The sequence below is a fragment of the Sebastes umbrosus genome, chromosome 6 (genome assembly GCF_015220745.1).
Source record: "Sebastes umbrosus isolate fSebUmb1 chromosome 6, fSebUmb1.pri, whole genome shotgun sequence".
NCBI lineage: Eukaryota > Metazoa > Chordata > Actinopteri > Perciformes > Sebastidae > Sebastes > Sebastes umbrosus.
This window is the reverse complement of record NC_051274.1, coordinates 9546887-9574553: the sequence shown is the minus strand read 5'-3', so window position 1 is coordinate 9574553 and position 27667 is coordinate 9546887. Positions and strand designations below refer to the sequence as shown.

At 38.8% G+C, this 27667-nt stretch overlaps 2 protein-coding genes across 2 annotated transcripts in view; both read left to right on the top strand.

Moving 5' to 3' along the window:
- The window catches only part of rbbp8l (retinoblastoma binding protein 8-like), a 48364-nt gene extending 45513 nt beyond the window's left edge, over positions 1 to 2851 (top strand). The window contains exon 16 of the mRNA XM_037774088.1: positions 136 to 2851. Within this exon, the coding sequence (XP_037630016.1) occupies positions 136 to 197 (62 nt within the window). The 3' untranslated portion in view covers positions 198 to 2851. The remainder of the gene's footprint in view (positions 1 to 135) is intronic.
- A 2533-nt stretch (positions 2852 to 5384) lies between these two features.
- hck (HCK proto-oncogene, Src family tyrosine kinase) lies at positions 5385 to 27335 on the top strand. Its single transcript, XM_037771715.1, has 13 exons — positions 5385 to 5712; positions 13495 to 13631; positions 15765 to 15798; positions 16580 to 16673; positions 16861 to 16956; positions 17187 to 17290; positions 18707 to 18853; positions 19419 to 19571; positions 19670 to 19852; positions 20154 to 20230; positions 23020 to 23173; positions 23547 to 23678; positions 24971 to 27335. The coding sequence occupies exons 2-13, from the start codon at positions 13503 to 13505 to the stop codon at positions 25171 to 25173; spliced, it is 1506 nt and encodes a 501-aa protein (XP_037627643.1). The 5' UTR covers positions 5385 to 5712; positions 13495 to 13502; the 3' UTR covers positions 25174 to 27335.
- Positions 27336 to 27667: the final 332 nt, after the last annotated feature.

Genomic DNA, 27667 nt, shown 5'->3' with positions numbered 1-27667 from the left:
TTTCTTGTGTTCAGTCTTTATTTATACACATTCAAATGTAACCATCATAAAAAAAATCACAAATTTTGCTAACCACTGTTTCTCCCTCACTAAAAGGAACTGTTTGGAAGAATTTCCTTTTTTTCCCCCTCACAGACGTCCAGCAAGAGAGGAAGATCAAGATCACAGTGAGAACCGAGGAGAAGAGCCCTTGCTAAAGACCATGACTTAGTGATCTCACTTCAACCTGCATCAACTGATTGTTTTGGCCGGTTGTAAACACATCACTTAAATGTACCTTATAAAGTTGATAGGGCTAACAATCAATACGACTGCCCTAACTGGCCTCAAGACAAGTCTTTTATATAAGATGTGAATAAAAGCTACAACCCCAGGGTTTTAGAAAACTTTTCAAAAATAGCCCTAAACCTGCATTAACTTTGTTTTGTCCACTTGGAGGCAGCAGAAACAAGTTGTAAGCAGAACAATGAGTTGAAAGAGGCTAAAAAACTCTCTACAGAGCTCGGGGAACTACAGAGTTTATTATTATGAGCAACTCATTTCATATTGCATGTATAGTCATTTGATCTATTACTATGTAATATAACCTCTACAACTTCTCACTGAGTGCTTTTACATGGACTCTAGTATTCTATTTAGTTTCAAGATATTCAAATGGTCATTTTATGAGCTGGAAAATGTGACGTATTACTCCATATAGTGTTCGCACTAACTGGTATATGTCCATGTCCCGCCAACATAAATCTGAATAGGCTAACTGGAATATTCCAATATTGACCCATGGTTTATGTCAACATCATATTCTATTGATTATGTTGATTGGTAAACAACACAAATTCCATTTCCATGAAGTCATTAAATCCAAAATAACAATAATAAAATTAGTATTTGGAGAAAAATATCTGACATTAGACTGTCTTCATTTGAATAAAACATTTAACGGTACATATTAATGTGCATAAATAGCATTCTGTTTAGCAGCTTATACAGTACATGTATTTATTCGGTGGAGAACTGAGACGCAGTCCGGCTGAGAAAGTCACACATTTTGCAACACGTACCAGCCCATTTTCGCAACAGACAACTGAAGACGAGTGCAATAATTGAAAAGTTTCTTGTAGAAACGTAAGGAAGAAATGGACAGGTTTAAATTGTATTGTGACCTCTGTTCAGTTTCGTCTGCTGTTGATCATCACAAATACTGCCAATGCAGTAGCACCATAACTAGTGTCATCCCTCGGCAGTAAACAGCACTATCATTGCTGTCCCCTCTCTCTGAAACGCTGAAAAATGTCAAGATCAATAACCAAGTTTTGACCTTTGATCTTACATTTCTAATTAAAATGCACTGTGTTGTCAAAAATAACTATCCCATAAATTTAACCATTTGCAAAATGTTCTTGTCTTACAGCCAGACAAAGCAAACCAAACTGTGTTTGAGTGTCACCTGCTAATGCCTAATACTTTAGTCCTCCTCTCCAATACTCACCACACACTACCGCATTTATAATTATGTTACTTTCCTGGCATCGCTGTCGCTGCCTTGCTATTTTTGCCACAGAGCTTCCCCTCCTCCCGCCCTGTCTTCAGTGACCAACAAAGAAAAAAAAGAAGACAAAAACTTGTTCCTCTTCCTCTTTTTCGTTTTCAGAATGCACATATTTTGCAAGTATTAACTTTCCGTTCACAGCTGTGACAGCTTGTGGTAAGCCGGATGGATGGAAGCGATAAAAAGCACAGTGACAGAGTCAGTTCAATAACCTATACTTTGTGATACAGCGCTGTAAAGTCAATGCGTCCTTTTTGTGTAAATATAGAAAAATATTTTTAATGGAGATGCCCTAATCAATAGGCAGAATCAGCCAATATTTACTAATAATACAAATGAGATTATTTGAACCCTCTTTTCTCTTTTCAAAAGTGTGCACTTTTTAGTATCCTGTGTGTGAAAACCTGTACAGCCCTAATGCTGTTCCATTGATTTCTATTGCTTCTATCATGTCTCTCTAATGCCATTAGAGTCCATTAAGTCCAATACTTGGTCAATGGTCAGTGGACAAAGTAGCCTTCCCCTTGCCATCCGTATCTCTCTGTTAATTCAAATGCGATTGACTGTGCTACTGTAAGTATACTTTGACTTTTACAGTATGCTAATCTATCAAGCTAAATGCTGTGTTGTTGTGTGGTCTTAACAGATATGTAGGTGTTTTATTTTTAGAATGACACAATGTACAAACTGTTGTCTGAATGCACTTCTAATGCTGAAATAAATTTCCATTTTTGCATCTTGCTTCTGTAGCTCCCACTGTAAATGATTCAGCTCTTATATTTCGTACTATAACAAGTTTACCACACGTCTCTTGTACACTAATGTAAGTTGAATAACCTTCAGTGAATAATGACAAGTGTTCTGGGAAATAGAAGTAACATCATGTCGGACATTTTGTTCAGGACGTTAAGCAAAACCGTTGTGGTTTGATGATCAGGAATGTGGTGACCAGTGGAAACCACCACGGGTAGTGTGATGTGATACAACTTAACTGTTACAGGAAATCAGCTCAGTGGTCAGCATCCTGTAAAACCATTATAATCTATTCACAGATTAAATTTACATTACGAAAGACTTTTACGTAAAGCTACAATCTAACAATGAATGTTTTGCAATACGGCAGAGCATTTCCTCAACTCTATTCGAGATGTCGTAAGTTGGTTCTGTTTGTTCAGATGAAATTTTGTTGTATCGACACGTCTCTGCCCCGCAGGAAGTGACAGATGGAAATTAAAACTGCCTCAGTGTAAACTGATGTTTGCTGATTTTTATCTGTGTGGACTAAAATTAAAGATATTTTTTAAATCAGTTCTGCCGATCATATTTTGTGAAACATTAAAGCTGTAGAAATGGAGCAAATATGATTTATTTTTATAAAACAGTCACTATATCCTGACAGTAGCGCATGAGACAGATAATCTGAAAAAAAAATCATGTGCCTCCGGTGTCCTCCGGTGCTCCTAACGGCATCTGGAAAGATTTCACAGACCGAAGGAAAACAACCAATCAGAGCTGATCTGGAGTCTGCCGTCCAGCTGCCGTCTCTGACCAGCTGTCAATCACTTTCAAAGTCCGATCAAACGGTCAAACTAGGCAGCGCTGATCAAATATGAATCAATATTCTGTCACTGTAATGCCTATTTCTCTCCTCAAAAGTTTTCAGGAACATCTTGTAGTGGACTGTTTACTGTAAAATGAGAACGTTTGTGTTGAGATCAGTTGAGGAATTACCAAGCACCGCCCACCAGCCGGAGCACAGCCAATAGGAACGCTCTCTCTCTGATATGACCTGTGATTGGCCAAAGTCTCCAGGCTAGATTTTTTAAAGCCTGAAAACAGCCATGTGTGGCTGTGGCTCAGAGGCAGAGCAGGTCACAGGGCTGTGTGCTGAGCCCCCTCCTCGATGCAGTGTTAACAAATAACTGCCAACCCATCCACAACTCAAACACTACATTCACTACAGACAACTAAGCTGCATACAGGGGAGGAGGTTCAGAACCTGACAACGTGATGCAACAACAACAACCTGGTCCTAAACACCAAAAAGACCAAGGAGATCATCGTGGATTTTAAGACTACTAAGATGACCACACAGTCCTATCCACATCAACACAGAGGCTGAGGAAAGAGTCCCCAGCTGCTGCTGCTGCTGAGGTTTGTACACTTATTTGTATTTTTGCGTTATTTTATTTATTATACTGATATTGCTCTATTTTGCTAATGATTCTGCACTTTTCATCACTGATATTTATTACCAATATTTGATCTCATTCATGCTTTATTTATTCCTTGTATATATGTGTGTAATTTTTTGTTTGTTTTTTAAATACAATGCAACATGAGGGCAAACGCATGTCGTTATGCTTGCATAATGACAATAAAGTTCTTGAATCTTGGATCGGGAAATGTGCATGCGTGGAATGCCCTCAATTGTAGTATGAGTGGAACTTGAGTCTGACTCAAGTATAAACCACGCCTCTGCTACCAGCGACCACATCTTTAGGTTTAGAAAAAGAAAACAGAGATGGGAAATCTTGTGTAAAATCTTGACTTTACTGAGAAATTGACCACTTGTCTACTTGACATTACTACTACTACTACACTACTTACATTAGTTTCAAAACACACACAAAAAAATCATATAAGGAGAAACTATAAGAAAATCAAAGAGGATCTGATCTATAATTATGTAAAATAATAATAAAATGCAGGAAATGAGCAAAATAAATAAGTTGTGCTTGTGTTTAAAGTGGAATGTAACACAGTGTCCCAGACAGCAGTAAGCAACGCTCCATCCAGAGAAACCTGGTCTCAGATCAGTCTCAGCCTCTCCGGTCTCTTTGTCTGTTACTGTTTATTTTCCACAAACCATCACAGGTCAGAAAACATATGCAAATGTTGTAAAGGAAAAATACACCTGTCAATGTGTAGTCTGTCAGCCAAGTAATTCCCTTTAATAATTAAGCTATCTGTGGATCTTTAACCTGGAAAATGAGGAACTCAGTTCACCCTAAAGTTTGACTATAAAGAACCGCAAACTGAAGCCTGTATGTCAGTAACAGCTCACACCAGGCAACACCTGTTCATCTGCAGCTGTGAGCAGCTGGTAAACACAAACTATTTCTCTTTATCCCTCATTTTTTTCATCCTCTATTGTCCTTTACCAATTTTTAAACTCTTACAATCAAGCTTTTTCCTTTTTTTCTGATCTCATTCATTTCATTCTTATCCTCATCTTCCTACGGACCTCCCTCCCTCCCTCTCTCCATCACTGCAGTCTGGGTTTCAGAGGGAACTGGGTTTCTAATCCTGACTGTTGATTAAGGATTACAGTATATAGCTGAAGAGCCTGGAGCTTTCTCTGATGCTGTGTTATTGCCGAGCTGCTGTTGTGGCCCTGGAGGCTGATCCGCCCACGCCTTCCCTCTGCTGCCCAGAGGATGCACTGAGCATGATAGCTGTCAAACTCATTTGAATGTTACAGCTGTCCTGCACACCATGCAAAATATGTCCCTCACATCTGTCCTCATCCATTTAATCCATTCTTCCCTCCAGCCATCCATCCACTATACAACATCCAACATGATATAGCAGCTGAATCGGTTACATTTTTTTGGTTGGCAAACATGTTTTGGATTAGGCAAAATATGTCCTGTACATAAATATACAGTAGTGGATGATCTATGACCTCTAGACTGCGATCTTCATCTATTAAAAAAGAAATTGACAATAAACAGTAAAAGATGTTTAGAAAAGAAAGCTCAGTAACTTTAGGTTACCAAAGTTATTCTTTTGTTCTGCGTTTTTACGCACAAGGCAGCTTTCTTCTCTCCATTCCATCAGTACTATAAGAGGCTGTAAAAAAAAAACAAAAAAAAAACAGCCGGCTATTTCAGCCAGTCAGTGAAACCCACAGTGTGAGCTTGTTCCTCTTTCCATCAACTCAGTTCACAGCTCAAACTTCCTTGTACAACAAACCCAGTCCGCTGCGCTCTGTCGACCGTCCGCATCCTCAGACTAACACAAAGAAAACAACTGTAAAAGGAGATGGAACCTACCAGAATGAAATGAGGAATATTCTCCACACGGTTATCCGAATCTAGAAGAGCAAATATACATACATCCGCAGAAATAAGAGTCGAAGTGATTGGTTGAAGCGCCCGGTAAGTGCCCTCTTGATCTGTGTTTGCTTGTTTGTGTAGAAAGGGAGTAGCTGCTGTCTGAGGGATGACTAGAAGAGCAAAATGATAGTTAGACAAAAATGAGAAAGTTGTGCGTTTATGATCGACAAAATGAAGACATGCACTTTTACCACAAGGATGCTCAGTCTGTTTCCAAAAAAAAGAGGAACTTCATTGTCTTTGAGTTGAAACAACCACCAGCTAACAGAAGTCACTGTACACACAGATAATATATGTAGAAGAATGTGAAAGTCATCAGGAGGGATTTAAAGTTGATTACAGTGCTGTCACCACTTTATTATGCTTTATTCAATGAAGTGAGGAGTCTCAAGAAGTATTTCTCACAACTTAATTTAGGGCTTTTTGCAACTGTGTGTGTGTGTGTGTGTGTGTGTGTGTGTGTGTGTGTGTGTGTGTGTGTGCGTGTGTGTGTGTGTGTGTGAGAGAGAGAGAGAGAGAGAGAGTTATTTTTAGACTGTCCATCTCAACTGAACCAGAAACCATGTAGTTTCAGTTCTGTGTTACTTCCAGTATACATTAACTTTCATTTTAGATGTTCAATGTTATAATTATAGACAGCCCCTAAAAATTATACAACATATATACTTCAAATATACATCAATGTGTTTGTGTTTGTGCATCCCCTTAAAGAGAATTGTTTTAACCCCAGGGGAATCTTACAGAGACCCTCTTTGTGCGTGAAACATTAGTGTTATGCAGAAATGCCAGTATTACATCATACTGGTGACCACTGTTAAATTCCCCATCCAGCACCCACATTAATCTGTTTTTCCCCCAATGTTATAACCAGAAAAGTAAAAGGGTTATTGTAACCCCAAATTTTTCGAATATGACACAACTTCCATGGTTGGTTGCTTGAATGTGTCTTGCTTTGACAGAGAAGCAGAATTAGATTTTTTTGGGGGGGGGGGTTAGAGACAAAACCAACTTCCTTTATGAAAACAAAACTCTAAAAATAATATAGCATATGGCCCAATATGTACAACAAAAAGAATATGAACATACTGTAAGTTAATTGTTTGGTCTATCAAATGCGCCCATCAAAATTTCCGAGGGCCCATGGTGGCCCGCAGAGTAAATCCTCACACTTTGAGAAGCTGGAACCGGAGAATTTGGGTCAATTTTGCTTGATGATTGATATCAATGACAAATCAATTATCAAAGTAGTTGCAGATTAATTTTCTGTCGACCAAATTCATTGTTTCAGCTCTGATCTTACCTGATCATGGTCAGGTAAGTAGAACATATACTGTGCTCTTATATAAAATGTATGAAATAGTTATACTCATGTCACAAAGTATATAGATTGTACAATATATCAGTCTCAGCTTTTATATATCGGCTATCTGTCAAGTAAGCTGGATCTTGTTGGTGGTGGCAACAGCAAACATATAGAAGCATATAGATACACAAATGGTGCAGTAGCTCAGATTCGGTCCAACAGGACTGTCCATGAAGTCTATACAAATCATGTCATGCAGTACATGTAAGGAAAACATTTGAGCATGCTGAGAAGGAGACACCCTGCCATCCAGAGTCATCTGTCCTTTCCCGTTGATAAGTTACTTAATAACATTGTGACAAGTAGAGCCTTGGGGCTGAGAGGAGCTCTGCTTTCTTTCTTTCTTTCTTTCTTTCTTTCTTTCTTTCTTTCTTTCTTTCCTTATATCAGTCTAATGTCCTGCTGGTTGCGTGCCAGGCTGCCAGGTGATGTTGTTATGGCCTGAGGCAGTCCCAAACAGCCTGGCAGCCTTTCACAGCCCACACAATTTACATCTGTGTAAAAAAAAAAAAAAAAAAAATCACTCCTCATAACAGAATATACATGAATTATTCCTGTCTTCTGTCCGTTGAGAGATTCTTGGCTCTTATGTTTCAAACGAGTTTGGTGATAGGATAATACTCCTTTAATAGTGTAACCGTGGCGTTGAGTGGAACTGGCCGGGTACCTGCTCACTGCTCGGACAGGTACAGGGTCCTGCAGATGGACAGGGTGTGTGCACCTTTTATAACCAGGATATTTATAATGTTGAAGTGTGTGTTTGTGTGTTGTGCTCAAATTAACAACGTATCAATGCACACTTGTTAGATTTATGGCTTTTTTGCAGTGGTACTTATTTGCATGGTATGATATCATTTGATAATTATGAACTGGGCCTTTATACCAACGCTAACCATAGAGTTACAGTATGATAGAAGGGACAGCTCAGCGACATTATATTTTTATTAGTGCTTTGGAGATGTACTGTTTGGGCTAACAGTCATGACATGTAAATTCTGTATAGTCTGCATATTTTTTTATAATATGATTGGTTGCAATTTGAGCTTGTGATCAAGAAGTTGATCGCGGGACTTTCCACCACAGCACAGAATCACTCTTCCTGTTATACCTTCTCAAAATTCTATATTATCAAAATAAATTAGTTATATGGGTTACCTATCACTTTGATAATATAGAGGCCAAGGCTGCACTGCTGTTCTAAAAAAAGGTGCTGTGGTGATATGCCCTGTTTTCAATGCTGTTGACTAGAAGTGCTGTACATTACCAGTTCTCTTGAATAGTACTGCGCCCATTTTAAATCGATGTAACTTGTGAAGCATAAAAGAAAACATTCTTCCTCTTTCAAATGAAAAGTAGGCTTATGGCGGCCATAATGTTAGCCAACTTTAGATGGATTCTGTGTAACTGGCATTACGTTTGCTGACTTTATTACTCTTTTTCAACTTGTTCCTGTTATATACAATCTGGCATGTGACTGATAAACAAAAAGGTGTCTTTAAAGCAGCTCACACAAGAGAATCTTTGGAATTTAAGGCAACATTACAACTTGTGGCCTACACAAGTTACGTTAGAAAAAGTTGCGAAGTCTCACTTTACAGGTGTAGTAAAGAGGGGGCAAGAGAGAATTCATCTCTTACGGAAACTGAATTCCTGAAAAGTCTTCCATTGAGAGTCTCCTTTGTTTTTTCTTTTATCTGTTGGTTTCACAGCTTCTCAGTTAAAGACAGAAACAGTCTCAACAGTATTGTTAAAATCGGTTCTAAGATTATTGGTGTGAAACAGAGAGTTGAATTCCCTTTGTAACCAGCAGATCCTCCGTAAGGCGGAATGTATATTTATCATCTTCTGGTCATGTGCTTTCAAGTGAATTTTTTTTCTGTTGCCGTCAGGATGTCGTCATGGTCTACCGGTTTGTAAAACTAACCGCTATTCTAAATCGTTTATCCCCTCTGCAATCAGATTATTGAATGCTACTGAATTGAACTGAATAGTGTGTAGTATTTCAGGGGATCTATTAGCAGAAATGGAATATAATATTCATAACTATGTTTTCAGTAGTGTATAATCACCTGAATCTAAGAATCGTTGTGTTTTCGTTAGCTTAGAATGAGCCCTTCATATCTACATAGGGAACGGGTCCTCTTCATGTTGCTCCTCCATGTTCCTACAGTAGCCCAGAACGAACAAACCAAACACTGGCTCTAGAGAGAGACTTTCACGTTTTTTACGTTACCTGAAGGCCACCGTAGTTCTCCGATCTGCAACCTCACCACTAGATGCCACTAAATCCTTCACACTGGACCATTAAAGCAATAGTTCAGCATTTTGGGACATAAGCTTATTTGCTTTCTTCCCGAGTGGACGGGTGAACTAGGGACTCAGTTGTCTGTTGTGCTCATACACTGCAGCTGGCGCACCGCTGCATGAGACGCACTAATCTTGTCGGTTAATAGTTAATAATCGGTTAACGAGGGTCGGTTATCGGAAAATTAATATCCCTAGATGGCATTTTTATATCCAAAAGCTCAAAGTTCAACTTCACTGTGACATAATGTTCAGCAAAATCATACAGACATGATCGGCATATTTGTCTTTAAGGAAGTTGTTCGCTCTCGACTGAACTGTGACATTTGACATTTTGGGGAAACACTAATTCCCTTTCCTCCCGCGAGTTGAGATGACAAGATTGATGCCACTCTCATGTCTGTACGCTAAATATGAAGCTAGAGTCATTTTATCATGAATTTTTTTAAGCAGGGGGAAACAGCCTAGCCTAGCCTGTAGAAATGATCAGTTGTTGTGTTTCTGGGAGTTGCGGGCGGAAAGTCTTTCTTTCTGGGAGCAGTGATTTCCTGTAGTATTGACAAAATGTGATATGTTTGTTAGTGAGCTTTAGGAATTCTGGTAGTTGGATTTTCTTACCTTTGGACGTAGCCAGGCTAGCTGTTTCCCAAGTTTTTGCATACAGTATCGGCTCTAGCTTCATACTTTGCATACATACCAACATGACAATGGTGTAAATATTCTCATCTAACTCTAAGGAAAGCAAATAAATGCATTTCTCAAAATGACAAACGATTCCTTTAATATTGTGTTTTTCCAGTCAGTGACACAGTTGGAGTTGAACTACTGGGATTGTCCCCAAAGTTACATGTTGAAATTCTTTGATGAGAGGAGGTGTCATCTAGTGAATCATCCTCTGCAATCCATTATGATGGATGAGGAGTAGAGTTAATAATGTCCTTTTATAGTGTCAAGGTCTACAGTTACATTAGCCCAATCTCAGTGTTTGAGCACATCTTATAGCCTGCGATACTGGATGTTTCATGTAAATACGGATATTAACATTTGGGACTAATAATATTGAACATAGTGGGCTTCCAAATTGCACCAACTTTGACATTGCACGTCCTTCGGTCCCCACCAAGTGTGAAGTAAATCTGACAAACGGTTCTCGAGTTATGTGAAGGATAAACACCCACACTCACAGCAAGGCCGAACATCCCAGTCTGCAGTAAGTTTGCATCTTCCTTCATGCTTTGCTGGTCTCCCAATGGATCTCATTGACACCTGAAAGTTTGAAGAAACATTTTTTGTCCAGTTCGCATCCCCTAAGAGCTGCCAGTTGAGTCGATTAAGATTTTCATTCAGGCATACAGTATGTCAAAGTGTTGGTTTCCTTAATTGTAGCTGCATTACTCACGGACTGAGATGAATCAATGACAGCTGCATTTGTTACACAGCTAAACTAGGGCAATGTGTTACCACCAGCCTAATGCAGACCTCCATTTTGTATCAGTAAAAACATGACGGGGAGCTGCGACTGTTCGATACTCGTAAGCCCGACCTGCCTGCAATTAGACATCTAAAGAGGAACAAGAGTTGGAACAGAGAGAGAGAAAAAAAGGAAGCAAATACGTTAACGCCACTAATTCTGACCTCAAGAACATCGGAACTTCCTGTGTCTGAATGTTCAAATGAAACATTTTCCATTGCTTACCACAGTATGAGTGGCAGCAGGCCAGTATGGTAATGATTACAGAACAGATCAAGAGATACATGCAGAAACATTTGAACTTTTGTTAGTTTTGGTGTATTTCCTGTCGCTTGTAATTCTAAATGTAGCTATACTGAGGACATCAGTGTCTTCTCTTGTGGTGATTTTGGTCATTCTGTGGTGACATGTGACCTTTACAATCATAGGAGATCTGTTTGCATGTTAAAGGGCTCTGCTGTTTATGATAAATATTACTTCCTTCCCTCAGTGCAATAATCATGCTCCTATGAGCCGAAGAGAGACGAGCTACACAGAGTAACTCTCTCTCCATCTGTGTATGTGAGCCAACATGTGTTATAAAACACAGCTTCTATCTGCCATCACAGACTCCCTCTTTGTTCTCGCTCCTGTTAAACCTTGTTCTAGATAACTGCATTCACATTTGCATGTAGTTACATACATCAGATACAGTATGATACAAGGAGAAAACAAAGCATTCCCTAGATGTTACTGATGAGTAAAGGGGCTTGTGTGGAAATATTTGTGTTGCCACCGTAGATAGAAAGACCTTGCAGTGTTCATAAGATCTTAATAAAAAAATAAGAAGCAAAACAGTATTGCAGGTGGCCAACATCAGTAAAAAGTCATCCAGTAAGCTGACTCTAAGTCTTCTGAGTCTTCCCCCTGTTCTGTAGTGAAGAATATCTAACAACGTCATGTAATAATTCATTTTCACTTTCGCCACCCATTTACGAAGAAAGCAATATAAGAACAAAGTTCCTCTTATTTCTATTTGTATCTACGATTTGTTCTTATTTTGTTAGTACCCATTGATTTCTGGGATTCACCAATGTCTTTTTATTTTTGCTCTTCTCTTAGTAAAGAGAACATTTTACGAGTGGTCGCATATCCAAGATGAGAAAAAAACATCTTGTTTTCACAGTCCTTAAATTGTTTGTCCAATGCAAGCAAACATAAGTTTTAAATTTCAGAAACAGAAAAAAACACATGAATATCATGTAATACAATTTAAATTATATGAGTAAATATAATGTGAATTATTAGATTTAGGGGCTAAAGAAATATCATTGGTCCTTTTTTTGGAAAAAATATGAACCGTAGTCAACAGCGAGAGATATATACTGTATATACATTTATATAAATATATATATATATATATATATTTTTTTATTCCGTTTGAATTGTGCCATGAATCACACATATGTTTGTCAATTTAAAACATAACTTTGCAAGACAAAAAAAGTTGCAGTTTGTCGTAAAAACAAGGCAAGGTACAAACGTATGTAAACAACATGACATACGTACGGAAAACCCGTCACAAACATCATTAACATAACTACAAAATAACTCAACAACACTGGGACACAAACAGTGGTCTCCTTGTTGAAAGTTCTGTGTTTGTTGGACCCATCCACCTCCCTCTCCGCCCGCCATAAACTGACTTTCTCACTTTTAATTCTACGTCACTATCTCTGAGCGTAACATATTCACTGGCATGTGTGTATACATTACAGTCAGTACCGACTACTTAGTGTACACATGACACAGCAAAAGCAACAAAGGCTTTGTGATTGCACACAAAATTACTTACAAAATATTTGGCCGTTCATACGTCATTTGGTGAGACCGGGCTGAACCGCCGAATGAGCACAGTGCAGAGCGACAGCTGTAAGCTAGCCTGTGGGGCACGCTCACATGCACGCACAGCTGGCCGGGCTCTGATTACAACACACACACAGAGGGAGAGATACTTCATTCTCTGCTCAGGTAGACATTACTCCTCTTTATCTTTACATAGACAATAGTTGATGATGATATATTAATGCTGATATCATAACCTTTAACCTTGGAAACACATTTTGACTGATACACCAGAATTAAGTATTGCCAACAGCAGATGCCACATACAGTGCATGAATGATTCATAATATCTACAGTAAGGAAGGGACTAGTTTTATATTCACTCCTAGCATTGTTTGTCACATAATAATTGACCAGCTTACTGTAGTTCCCCTTGTCGTATTCAAAGGTCATTTAATAGTTTAATTGTTCATGTATTAACCTGTTTATGCTTTTATCTTGGATGTTGTTTTTTTGTGCACCTTACCACCCCAGCCTTGAGTTCAGGATGTGCGCCAGAATTACATCAATGTTTGTGTGACAAACACGTGAAAATGACAAATGATTTATGAGAAAAAAATATATTTCATAAAATCTATTTGTTTTACATAAAATCCCATATCTTATACTGCATACTCAGCATATGTTCAGTCATAAATGGGTGTGACTGCCACTGTTTTCTGAATAATACAGATACATATCAAGTCAATATAGGTTAGGGAGAACTGGGCCTGGCTATTACATTTTTCATCCCCATTGCGTTTTTCTGCTGGTATCCACATCCTTCATGTCCTGCTGTTTCTCCTCTGTTGTCCTCTTGCAGAAAGCACCATGGGCTGTGTGGGCTCAAAGAAGGAGCAGGAGCCTCTCGGCAAAGGGACGAGCGACGACTCGCAGAGCCGGGCACAGGCGGCCCATTATGTCAAAGACCCCACCATAGGAAACTCCGGGAGCAAAGCTGTAAGCAGTAATGTTGTGAATCTGAGAAAAGTAACCAGTCGGTGTTCATCACATGCAAGTAACAACGTAACATATATAAAAGGTTGCATAGAGAAGTAATCATTTCCTCAAAAATGTCCTATTCTAATACAACTTCTACAACTGACTGTGACATGTCATGTTGGTGGACATATTCAGATACCTTAAAGTACCAATACAACATTGTAAAAATACTCTATTACAAGTAAAAATCCTTAAATTAAGTAATAAAAAATACATAAAAACATATACAAATACAAATACAAAACAATACAAATACAATATGTGAAATAAGCGGCAGTGCCAGGCCCGCTGTACATTATCACTTACACAGTAGTTACGTTGTTACAGTTGTTACGTGATGTTGTTACGCTTCATTGATTCGTTATTATTTTAACACAAACCATGATTTTGTTTCTTACGTTAACCAAGTAGTTTTGTTGCCTAAACCTCACCAATCGCTTTACAACGTTAACGTTAGGTGTCATTGTGCGTTTCTGCAAGCGTGATACGAGGCTGGTGTGAAACAAATTCATAAAACGTTTTGGTTCAGAAACGTTGACATCCAACATATCTGTGGTTTGCAGAAACGTACAATGCCAACATTTTTTTCTGGCGAATGGGTTGCAAATGACACAAGACATTGCATTTTTTGTGGGGTCACAAGCTAAAAAGGTTAATCTGAAAAGTACCTAATAACTATAGCTGGCAAATAAATGTAGTGGAGTAAAATTGCATCAAATGGAAATATTGTACTTAGGTACAGTATTTGAGTAAATGTACTTTAGATCTTTAGCCACTTAAACATGTTTATGAACTTTTTTGCAAATAAAAATGGGCACACACACCTGCAGAAGTGCCCCTGGCTTTAAAAAAAGAATGAGGAAGATTAATGGTGTCAGTTGCAGAAGCAGTGAAAGTATGAAGAGGTAAACAAAAACAAAAAAAGAGAAAATAAAACACTTTTTCATTGGTTACTTCCAGCAGTGAGAGTAGACAGTTTTCTTGTGCCTATCAGAGAAGATTGATACTCCGAACATGTTTCCGTGACTTGTTTGCATACTGGTCAGACTTTGATCTGTGACATGAGCTGCTAAGTGTTAAGTGTGGTTCCTCTGGCTACTGCTTCCTGTGTGCTGACTGTAACATCTCTTTCACCCTCAATGAAGAAAGAGGAAGTGACAGAAGCAGAACCAGAGTGCTCAGACAGGAGATGTACGATCAAAACTTGAGTAATAAAGGACATCTGAAACTTCTACCAATCCACACATACTGTATTGTATTATCTCTCAGATGTCTACATTTACAGATGGTCTGTCTGACTGTCTGGTCTCTGCACAGCTCAGCTCACTATACTTTTGTACTAACGTTGCACTATGTGGAAAAGATAACTATGCCCTGAACACCCGGATTTTAAAGTTGATAAGACAAAGAATTTCCTTACAAATGTTTGTTTTCTGTGCAATGGTTTTATTCTAGCAGAATGTTGGTCTTAACTTGAGGGATAAATTGATTATAATTCTGATTTGCTTTAATGTGGTAAGTAATATTTCGAGACAGTGAAGGACAGTCCTGCTTTCTCACGATTCTGCACTTAATTTTTTTCTACTGCATGTCATATACAAAGTGTTGAATCAACTGATTCACATGTCAGATACTCAGTTAAGATTATTTATCAATATTTCTATATTAACAATGGAAAAGAAATAATACCTGTAATGTGAAAGGAATTGCTCGCAGTGACGAACCAGCAGAAAATTGTCACCCAACTCTGTAGCTTTACAACAGGTTTTTTTAGCATCTTTCAGCTAATTGTTTTGTTTTCATGGCCTGCAACTTTAATGTTTTGGTTCACTCTCACGGCTCTCATCGGTGTCATTTCCAGCAGCATCAGTCAGGTTGTCTGAAGTGAAAAAGCTTTAAAAAAATCCACTGCACGCTACCTGCTCAGCACAGACTGTATAAAATATGGACGTAGTCTCCATGACATCACCCGTAGGTTTCTGAATAGCCGTTGTGAAGTTCGGCGTTATGGCGTGGGTGGAATGAATATTTGACAGATCTTCTCTTTGCCCTATACCATCATACAGTATGTCTCTGTCTTTCTCTCTACAGAGCAAGGTGCCATCCAATGGAAACTCTTCAGATGGTGAGTCACAATCTTTACACAGTATGTATTGCAACCCTTAAGCACCTGTACTTGATTTTGTATCTTATATTAAAGTCAACCACTGATGAACCACTGAGCTCAGTCAATTGCAGGTTTATTTCTAACCTCCCAACTTGTACTGTCAACACCACCAAAGAACCTGCCAACAAGGCTTTAAACAGCGTCATCTAGATGCAAAAAAAACAACTCTGTCCGAAGCTCAACACAACATATAAGCGAGAGGAAGGAGAGAGTGTGTTGACTCAGAGCGATAGCCCCTCTCACCGCGTCACCACACAGGCCTCCAGTGCACTGAAGAGCAGCCCTACTGCTATTATTAACACGCCTACCAGGAAGTCAGTTACATACTTAAAGTACGGGGAACCCAAGATAGATGTGGTTCAGACCTAAATGCAGTGTGTCCACTAAAAAAAACAACATGCACACATACTCAATCATGTGCACTGTCTTCCTCTCTCATACACACTCTCACATATCAGCGATGTTGGGTGAAAACCTCACGAAAAAATTCCTTCGAAATGTCAACTCTTCACGAGCCAGGAAAACACAGGCTTGGTTTCAAGCGCCATAAATTTCATCCAGTGTTTTTTGTTGTTTTACAAGCACAAAGATGTGTCCTCAGGCCATCATTCTTCAGAGAGTAAACATGCTTGCAGCTTTCACATGACAATGCAAAAGGGACATATTTTACATTGCATATCAACACCACAATGTACCAACTCCTGTTTTTTCTTCTTTTTCTGGCCATGCTGCTGTATAGGAGAGAGTATTGCCATGGCACTCTACGACTATGAGGCCATTCATGACGGTGACCTCGGCTTCAAGAAGGGGGATAAGCTCAGAATCTTAGCGGAGTAAGTATACAACAGTAACATAATTTATTCTTTGTTGTTACAGATATAAGAATGACTACTGTATGAATAATTGTGTGTTCAAAATGTAGTTTTTTGGACTTGTGAAGCGTGTGGTTTGTCATATCTTTGTTGACAAGATAATAGTCACACTTGTTGTGTGTCTTTGTGTTTCTCTCTGTCTCTGCAGATCGGGGGAGTGGTGGAGAGCTAAGTTAATCAGTACAGGTCAGGAAGGCTTCATCCCCAGTAATTATGTGGCCAAAGATACTCTGGAGGCAGAGGAGTAAGTGATAGTACTCACACTGAAAACACATTCATATGCATCAGTATCTCACTGATGAGAACTGTGTGTCTATGAATATGACTTTGAAATAATTGTAATAGTTTTATTATTATTATTATTATTATTATTATTATTATCAAAGCACAAAGAATAAATGTAAAAATGAAGGCTTGCCCAGGAAGAGCCGTTAAGAGGTTTCTGTTCTAACTGATCTGTTTCCTGTTGTTGAGGTGGTTCTTTAAGGGCGTGAGCAGGAAAGATGCTGAGAGGCAGCTGCTGGCCCCCGGGAACAAAACGGGATCCTACATGATCCGAGACAGTGAGACCACCAAGGGTGAGTGAAAGATTATTTGTCCTTTAGTGGAGCAGTCTGAAGTAGTCATAATGAGAAATTATTGACGAGAAAAAAAAAAAAAAAGACAAATCAAGCAATTTGATCTTGGCAGTTACTGCAGAAAAATGTGTTTTTAACAAATAAGCACAAATGAACTTAATTGTATTTCTTGTACCTTGCACATTTTAAGCCACTGTAAATTCCATGAAGTGCACAGTACAATACAAACAAGTAAAGTCCTGTAGCACATCTTTGTTACAAAGAGCAGGCAGCCTATTACATACATAGGTTAACATATTAATGACTTTAATGTTAAAAAATGGCCATTAAAGCTGCTATTATTCATATTTTTATAGTAACCACTGAAGAGATGACTATTTGTAATGTGAATAGGGCCGCTCGTAGCGACGAATCCACAGAAACTAAATCCCGACTCTGCAGTTCTCTTCAGCTCTCAAAGCTTTTTAGCATCTATATAACTCACTGTTTTGTGTTTTTTGGCCCACATCTTGTTTTGGTTCACTTTCACTGCTCTTATGTGTATTTCCCAGACTCAGCTATTTTCAGCAAAAAAAAAAAAAAAGAAAAGTCTGATAAACCCCTTCAGGGGTTGTTGGAAACCAAACCAGAGCAAGAATTAGAGTTAATATTGGACTTACATCTGTCAGTTTGCGAGACACACGACTGAATGAATGCTAATGTTGCTCAACGGATGTGTAAATAGGCAGTTGTGTGCAAACATGTCAGCCATAAAAACTTAAAACAGTGATAGTAAGTAGTCAATGTTGCGTTCACAGCGTGTTTCCACTGCCCCAAGGTGGCCAAAACATTTTTTTTTATTATTTCCTTAATAATGAATACATGCAGAATTCTATAAACTGAATGAGTAGTTAAAAAGACACCAAATTTACACAAAAGTTCAGCTTACTCGTCATGAGGAGCACTACCCAACTTTTAACAGAAAGTCTGCATGACAAACTGGAGGTGTGAGGTTCAAAAGAAGTGGGCATTTAAAAGGGATGAAAGATGCTATTAAGTTGCAGTATGTTTTTGGAGCTTGACCCATAATAGAGACTAAAAGTCAGGATATCTTAGCCTCTGTTGCTTTGATTTTGATTATTCTTTTTTTAATCTGTCTTTTGTGAGTTCCCTGAATTTATGGAAGTGCAATACTAATCACTGAAGCGCCCCTTTAAGTGTCGCATGGTGGCTTTTCTACCCTCACAAGAATAACATCTTCTTTTTTTTGCATGTCAGTACATCTTCAAGATGTACTGACATGCAAAAATAATTAAAAATTTTAAAATGCGGAATTATCCCAAAATATAAGCTAGTATCAGCGGAAAAAAATATTGGTATCAAAATCCCCTCTGGGTCACATGGTAACTATACTGTTGTCTTTCTCTTTTACCACAGGCAGCTACTCCCTGTCTGTCAGGGACGGTGATCCATCCGGTGACACAGTGAAACATTATAAGATCCGCACGCTGGACAACGGAGGATTCTACATCTCCCCACGCAACACCTTCAGCACCCTGCAGGAGCTGGTCATCCATTACAAAAGTGAGTTCACCACTGTCAGAGTTCACACTTGTATTCAGGCGGTTTTGTCACTGAATGATTTGACCTCCTCACAGCTGTGTGTTTTGGTAGTCAGTTGAGTAGTCGCTGTTGCCGTTAAAATGACGATGTAAGGAGCAAATGAGAAATCCTCAGAAATCCTCAGGGGTTACTTTTCTGATAATGTTTCTCATTTAATGGCCTCAGAAAAGAGAAACTTCAGTTCAGTCTGTGTGTCACCACTAAACGTGATGCTTATAGTGATGCACACAGCACACTCTACTGGCCGACTTAATACCTCAATCTATGTGAAACATCAGGGTTATTACTGTATTAAAGTGATAGATTGTATTGATCTTCAATTAGTATTAGCATCAGCACGAAAGTGTTTTTAGTTTTATGTGAAATTATATATATATTTTTTTATAATTTAGATAATTTTCACTCAAAATAAGACCATAACATATTACTGATTTTCATTGCGTAAAAACATTTCATACAAATCTACGAGACATAAATACATTTAAAAAAAATCAAATCATGAAATATTTTTTTCTGTTTATTCCAGAGCAGGGAGATGGCCTCTGCCAAATCCTGACCAGCCCGTGCTTGAGCCCAAAACCTGACAAACCATGGGAGAAAGACGCCTGGGAAATCCCCAGATCATCACTCAAACTGGACAAGAAGCTCGGTGCTGGCCAGTTTGGAGAAGTCTGGCTGGGTGAGTTAGATCTGAATCATTTTTACAATCCAGTTGTTGATGGAGATGGGAAGCTAGCAATTGATTTTTCTAATTCTAATTCTTGTTTTTGCTTTAAGCTACATACAATAAGCACACCAAAGTAGCAGTGAAGACCATGAAGCCTGGCACCATGTCAGTGGAAGCATTCATGGGCGAGGCCAACCTGATGAAGACTCTGCAGCACGACAAACTGGTCCGACTCAATGCTGTAGTCACTAAGGAGGAGCCGATCTATATCATCACAGAGTTCATGGAGAAAGGTGTGTGTGTGTGCATGTTATGAATAAACTCTTCAAATTGTTCATTAAAAGTAATGGATAAACAGTTGCATGACTTAGAGCTCCCTAATATTAGCAGTGGACATGGAATTTATATTAATTTACAACATCAAATATTGGTTGAACCTTTGTCAGTATATGATTGTAAAGGATACATATAGTTTTTTATTGCACTACCACGTCGCACACCATTTGCTTATGGTGAGGATGTGTCTGGCAAATTGAGCTTTACATGTAGCAAATGCGTTTGTTTGCATGCATGTGTTTGTGTGTGTGCCCACAGGTAGTTTATTGGACTTCATAAAGAGTGATGAGGGAAACCGTTTACAGCTCCCCAAGCTCATCGACTTCTCTGCCCAGGTGAGAGTCATTCAGTCACATTTAGTATCCATCCTCCATTCTACACACAGCAGCTTGCCAGACCCTCTGTTATTTTTTTTGTTGTTTTGTGTTTTATATCAACGAATGCTTTGTTTGTCTGTGATACATAGTAGACAGGCTGTTTCTTGAGTTCGGTAGTCTATTGCTCTTTTCAGGGATTGTGTAACTTTAAAGTGAATTATATTATTCAATATCTACTTTGGAACATTTAGAATAAGAATTGTGTAATTATGCAACATAATATACAGTTTTTTGACAGTGGGGGGCTATTGGTGAAACAATATCTTTGTTACTGTACACCTGACTGGAGAAGAAAAATACTGACACTTTATCCAAGGTGAAATAATGTGGAAAAATAGATGGAACACTGAATAAGGAAACACGGTGATGTGAAGCACTTCAAACTACACCCAGCCAATATGATCCAGCTGCAGAGCCATAGCACACCTGCGCTTTCAGACTTTCTGGTCCAGCCTGAAAGTAACAGCAGCAGTTTAGAGCTGCAGATGTAGACACGCCCATATGTGCCTACTGTTCGTGCGTGTTTTAAACCTGTAAATGTAATAGTCCTGATAAGAAGAGGTTTATCTTAAAGGACTAGTGTGTGGGATTTAGTGGCATCTAGCAGCGAGATTGCAGATTGCAGCCAACTGTCTAACCGCCCTCCCCCCTTCACTCATCCCTTTCCAGGCATGTATAATAATAATAATAATAATAATAATAGTAGTAATTATTATAATTATAATACATTTAATTTATAAGTGCCTTTCATGTCACCCAAGGACACTTTACAAATAGACAATCAAATGCATAATAAAAGATGACAGTGGAAAGAAAATGTACAAAAATAAATGAATAAATAAAATAAAATAACAAACAACAACAACAATGGTAATGAAATATATAAACAGATAAATTAATACATTAATAATGAGCAACATTATGAAGCACCTGGAGGGGGAAGTGGAGAGTAGATGAGCATCAGAGGAACGTACTGAGCAAGTGAGTGTGTATGGATGGAGAAGATTGGGCGCCAAGCCATGAAGAGATTTATTGACAAGGAGAAGTACTTTAAAACAAATGTGGTATTTAACTTGGAACCAGTGTAGTTGCTGAAGGGTCTGGGTGATGTGCTCCCAAGACCACATGTGGCGGAGAACTCGGGATGTGATAAAGATGTGAATCAGAGTCTCTGCAACAGAGTGGGAGAGAGAGGTGTGTAGTCTGGTGTTGTTCTTAAGGTGGAAGAAGACCGCATTGGTGATGTTTTTGATATGTGTGTCAAAAGGTTGGAGTCTAAAGTCACACCAAGGTTTTTGACCACAGCAACAGAGGATGTAATAAAACCAGGGATGGACCAATTTAGAGGGGACACTTTGCAAAGTATGGCTAGGGAGGCAATGAGGATAGCCTCTGATTTATCCTGATTAAGTCTGAGGTAATTACAGGTCATCCAAGCATTAATATCATTTAAACAGTCTGTGAGGTGTTAGAATGTCCGAGGGCTTGATGTGTATGTAGAGTTATGTGTCATCAGCATAACAGTGAAAATTTATGCCATGTTGGCGAATATGTAGAACCGACGGTGGCCTTCAGGTGCATTCACGCCACCAAATTCAAGCTGCCATTTCAGGTGAAAATGTGAAAACGCGAAGGGCCCGCCAGTGTTTGGTTTGTCCATTCTAGGCTACTGTAGAAATATGGCGGAGCAACATGGCGGACTCTGTGAAGAGGACCCGCTCCATATGTAGATATAAAGGGCTCATTCTAAGCTAACGAAAACACAACAATTCTTTCAGTTGATAATACACTAACGAAACCATAGTTTTAAATATGATATTCCCTTTCTGCTAATAGATCCCCCTAGATCCTACACTGGACTTTTAGAACTTGGAAAAGTAAAAGAGTTCAAACACCTCGGAGTGTGTCATCCAGCGACATGTCCTCCTTGTTATGTTGAGATGGAAAGAGGGGGTCTTAACCACATTTTATTTATACAAAGTAAGATGAAAAGTGGGATGCAAAGGCTTAAATAAAAACAAGAAAAGTCGCAATATAGACTACATTCTGTCTTTGGTGCTGAATGTTTGTACTATAAGCTTGTTGGGTCATAGATGTAGCTATAGTACGGGAAATAAAAATAAATGTATTTACAAAATCTTCAAATGCTGACAGGCTGAACCTCATCTCCTTTGGAGCATTTAGTTTCTACTGGAGGTTAGTGTGACAGGATGATGTTCCATTTTTATTAATCACTTTATTTTAACGAACTGGGGATACAAGTTGTAAAGTAAAATGGCAAAAAAAATAGTCCACAGCCATGCCTATGTGCCTCTATGAGGCTGTACAGGGATGCATTGAGCTAAATGCTAACGTCAGCATGATAACATGCTTATGATGACAATACTAAAGGAGGAAGAAGAAGGATCTGCCTGTTTTGATTAAAATCCTACCATGAACAATTTGTCATATTAAATTATTCATCAGATTGTAAGAGAGATTGGTCTTATCTAGTGCTGACACAAAGAAGCTAAAAGGAGAGTAACCATGGGAATAAATCCTCACACATAGTAAATGTCTGTTGCTGTTATTACCAGCAGTGCTATTTACTGAAAGAAAAGTCTGTTATACGTAAAGTATGTCTGAGAGTATGGAAGTGTTTGTTTTAATAAGGAAGTTTCAGTATGTTTTGTACAATTTCATTGCCAGTGACAATTGCTATGGGGAACTATGTTTTGATTCTTTCAAACTGACTTATTTGTCTCTAGACCGCAGAAGGTATGGCCTACATTGAGCAGAAGAACTACATCCACAGAGACCTGAGAGCTGCCAACATCCTAGTCAATAAGGCTTTGGTGTGCAAAATTGCTGACTTTGGCCTCGCTCGTATCATTGAAGACAACGAGTACACGGCCCGGGAAGGTACGACGCAATACTCGCTGTCACATATTGTGTAGCTATACGTGTCGTCAGCAGAAGTGATTAAGAAACTGGGGAACTGATTCCCCCCAGAATTGATGAAATGGGAGCAGTCACGGTTTCATCAGTACAGGGGAAATTATTTTGTGTCAGCTGAGCTGAGAGATGTCGGATTACAACACAAGTGACAAAAATAGCAGGGGGTGCAGACGAGAGTGACTCTCTGTATACTGAATGAGCCAGAGAATGTAAGAGTTTGAGAGGATGTGTTACTAGCATGAAACTTCTCAGCAGTGTCATTAGGGCCAAGCTAATGTACAATGTCATCAACATTACTTCAGAATTTGACTGGTTTTTAATTTTGCCCTATAACCAGGAGCCAAGTTCCCCATCAAATGGACAGCCCCTGAGGCCATCAACTACGGCTCTTTCACCATCAAATCTGACGTCTGGTCCTTTGGCGTCTTGCTGACTGAGATTATCAGCTATGGACGCACACCGTACCCAGGTAAGTGGATCACTGATTTCAACTTTGATATTGTATTTGCCAGAATGCCTCTGTAGAGCAAGGACTTCGCACTTGCACTTAATACAAAAATGTTTTTGTCCATTTCTACACTCAGCCCATTTATTGTCTTGGCCTTGGTTTAAAGTGGCCTTCCAAAAATGATGGGTAGTCAAGTGGGAAGATGATGCCATGTTGGAATGGGATGATGGTTGTGAATTTGGATTTTATTGAAGATAGAGGCAGAATGGGCACTTCACAAAGACCTACTTCGTGAATTTAGAGGGCCATTTGTTGTTTTCTTATTGTGCCATTTAAAGGACCAACTGTGTAACATTTCTGGGAATCTGTTTGCAGAAATGGAATATAATATTTGTAAATACTTTACTTTGACTTTATATATGTTTTCATTCATGTATAATGACCTAAAGGACCTTAAGATGAGCCTTAAGATGGGTCCTCTTCACGGAGTCCGCCATATTCAAACCAAACACTGGCTCTAGAGAGAGCCTTTCGCGTTTTTACGTTACCTGAAGGCCACCGTAGTTCTCCAACACTCTTGTGAAACTGTGGTAGCAACGTGAGCCGCAGAGTGCCAAAACCACTAGCCACCGTCTGACTTCCGTTGCTGCTAAAGTAGTGTTATTATGGCAAGGGGGCCACAGAGCTCTGTGAAGCTGCATGCACAGTGAGCTAAATGCTGTCAACATCAACATGTTAACATGCTCACAATGTCTATGCTAACATGCTGATGTTTAGCAGGTATAATTTTCACCATATTTACCATCTTAATTTAGCATTTTAGCATGCTAGCATCTGCTAATTAGCAGTAAACACATGGTGATGGGGATGTCATGAGTTTTGCAGGTAGGCCTATTTGGTCCCAAACCAAAGTATTGGACAAATTAAATGATGGCGCTAGAGGAAAAGTGAGAGAATCACCAAATTACATGGCAATTCATCCAATACTTGTCTGGATATTTAACTCAAAACCACAAAATGTCAATGTTATTGTAGCGCTAGAGAAAAAGTCAGAGGATCACCGAAGTCAGACGGGGTTCATCCTCTGAGGACCATGAATGTATGCACAAAGTTTCATGGCTATCCATCCAGCAGTTGTTGAGATATTTCATTCAATTGACCAAACGACCAACATTGCCATACATAGAGCCACAAAGCTATAAAGCATGCCAGCCAAAGTCCCCGAATGCCAGCCCCGTGAGCTATTTCTTATTTATTTTGAAGAGGTTGTGGCTCTGCAGTCTCTTAACCCAATCATGTGTTCTTGTTTTCAGGGATGACCAACCCAGAAGTGATCCGTTACCTGGAGAAGGGCAACCGAATGCAGCGCCAGGACAGCTGTCCCACCGAACTCTATGAAATCATGCTGGAGTGCTGGAAGAACAAGCCTGAGGAACGGCCCACCTTTGATTACCTGCAGAGTGTCCTGGAGGATTTCTACACAGCCACAGAGAGCCAGTATCAGCAGCAGCCATGAGACTTAACATCCACAGACATGTTTTCTCTTGTTTCATTCATTCTCATCAGCAAGGCCAGTTTCTGCAATTCAGAGCAGACACACACACATGCTCTCTCTTTACCATTCTCACTCCGTCTGTCTCCCTGTCTCTTTCTCATTCACGCACACAAATATCATAACAAGGGACTGTACAAAAATTATTGAGAAGGGTTGAAACTGTATACTATACATATACTATATTTTTAGGAAGCTATGCATCACTGTTTCTAACATTTTTTATATTTTCATTGGGCCCTCCTACCTTTGAATGAGAACATTTTAACGTAATATAACCACAAAAGAGAGATTAAGGAACACAAAATATATGAACAATATATACAGTAATTATTATTATTATAACAATATTATGACTACACAATCCTACCTCATACTTAGGTCAGGGCCACAGCACGACAGACGCTGTCTGATGATATTCTGCAGACTTGGCTATAGCTAATATGACCACAGCTGTACTGGATATTTCTTCATAAAAGTGACCATAAATCATCTAGATGCACACCAGCAGCAGTCTTGTAAATCACTTGACATATACAGTAGTGACCAGTGCATGATACGTGCTGACAGATCTGCAGCGGATCACTATATTGTGAGATAAAAATGCAAATCATTATGCACAACAAAACACGTGACCTGACATTTCATTCATATCAATATCTATCTAGAGATAATTGCTGGTAACGGGTCAGTTTCATTATTGAGCTTTGTAGGTGAGGGGTGGGTTGCAAAACTTGACCCATGAAGGACTCTTCTCTACATATATAGCCTAAGTGAAAATAGCAAATGTGCTTGTATAAGCCCTGCTGGTGCACAGGAACAACAGCCAGACAGGTAACAAATTTGCAAGGGAAGGCTGAAATAAAACAGATTTGAGGCGGGGAAAAACCGGCCCTCCACTGTGCTGCAAAAATAAATCTGACAATACTTTTTCTTAAACAAAAAGAAAAGATAAATAGCCATCCTACTTTCAGCCCTCACCCCTCTTATAATGTTTGTACAGTCCCTAACATTGGAACAGCTTTGAAGGTGTTTTACATAACATGCGTATACAGGAAGCCGTACTGTACAGTACATGCTATGGAATAATAATGACATGTCTCACACAAAATATTATTTTACACAGCACAAAGATATGGCCATTAACGGCAGACAAACAAGGCCACCTGAAAGCAGTCGCGTGGAAAAGACTGGATTTAGTTGTTATGCCCCAGCACACATTGTGCATCCATCAAAGGAAGGTAGGCTATATAACCACAAAACACAGATGTTAATATAGTGAACTATGTGCAGTGTTCGGCTCTGATAATACTGTGTTGATGTCAACAATTCAGCAAGCAAAACTGCCATTGTCCACTCCCCTCCTGTCAAATGCACGGTGTGAAAGGAGGTCGAGTACTGTGAGCTTTACAAAGTGCGAGATACTGTATGACTGATGTATGCTTAAGTCTCCTATTTATATTCCATAGATATTTTCTATAATGCTGTTGCTTAATTAGCATTACTCCTTCATTGTGCCTTTTTCAGTGGTTGTGTCTTTTCTTTCAGTCTTGACATTTATAATATATTCCAATCACTCTGTAAATATAGTACAGAAATAAATACAATTATTCAGGAATACAGTTTAATGTGAAGTCGCATTAACTGATAGTGCTTGTTGATCCTTTTGGCCTAATAAACTGTTGTTCTGTATTTGGGAATTAAATGAAAAGGCAGTGCATGCATAGTTCCACATCTTTTGGCCTTCTTTTTTGTGTGTGAAATAAATAATTTATTTGTGCAAATGGTACTGAATATTAATATAACTTGAACGCACTTTCTTAGTGAAGGACTCATTACTCTGCTACTTTACTCTACAAAATTTCAAAGGGAATATTTTTCAAATATTTAAGATCAGCAGTTAGAGAGAACTATGAGAACCAATATCTGAGAGAAGTTTTCTATGGAACGCATATATACTGAGAGATGTGTGACAATAGGCCTATTGAATCAATGCTCAGTACTGCATACAGTGTGTTCATAGGGTTACTGATGTTTTAAGTATAAACGTCTTTGCAGATTTTGTTAGATGCGTGGATCAATGCAACTGTTGTGAAAATGTTCAAATAAATTCTTTTGGAAACATTTCCCTTCGCAAATGTTATTTTTCATTTATTTATTTATTTGCACATATATAAAACTGCACGAAATCCAGTCAATGAAAAAAAAAACAAGAAATGTGTCAGGAGAGGTCAAGAAGCCACAGGCTTATACAAAGGACCTCCCCCCAACCCCAGGAGAAGAAAAAAAACAATAACAAAAAAGGAAGAAAGATCTAAACTAACATAATTTTAAAAATACAACAAAAGTTAAACAACAACAAGAAGTACACAAAATGTGTAGAACAACCTAACCAAACAGTGTAAAAAAATCCAATAAAAACAATGAAATACCTACAAAAAACAGTACAGAAAAGACA

Bases quoted from the DNA above. Each gene is read 5' to 3' on its own strand.
- hck (XM_037771715.1), top strand. From the start codon at position 13,503: ATGGGCTGTGTGGGCTCAAAGAAGGAGCAGGAGCCTCTCGGCAAAGGG. The intron at 16,674-16,860 runs GTAAGTATACAA...CTGTCTCTGCAG, and splicing joins AAGCTCAGAATCTTAGCGGA to ATCGGGGGAGTGGTGGAGAG. The intron at 19,572-19,669 runs GTGAGTTAGATC...TTTTGCTTTAAG, and splicing joins GTTTGGAGAAGTCTGGCTGG to CTACATACAATAAGCACACC.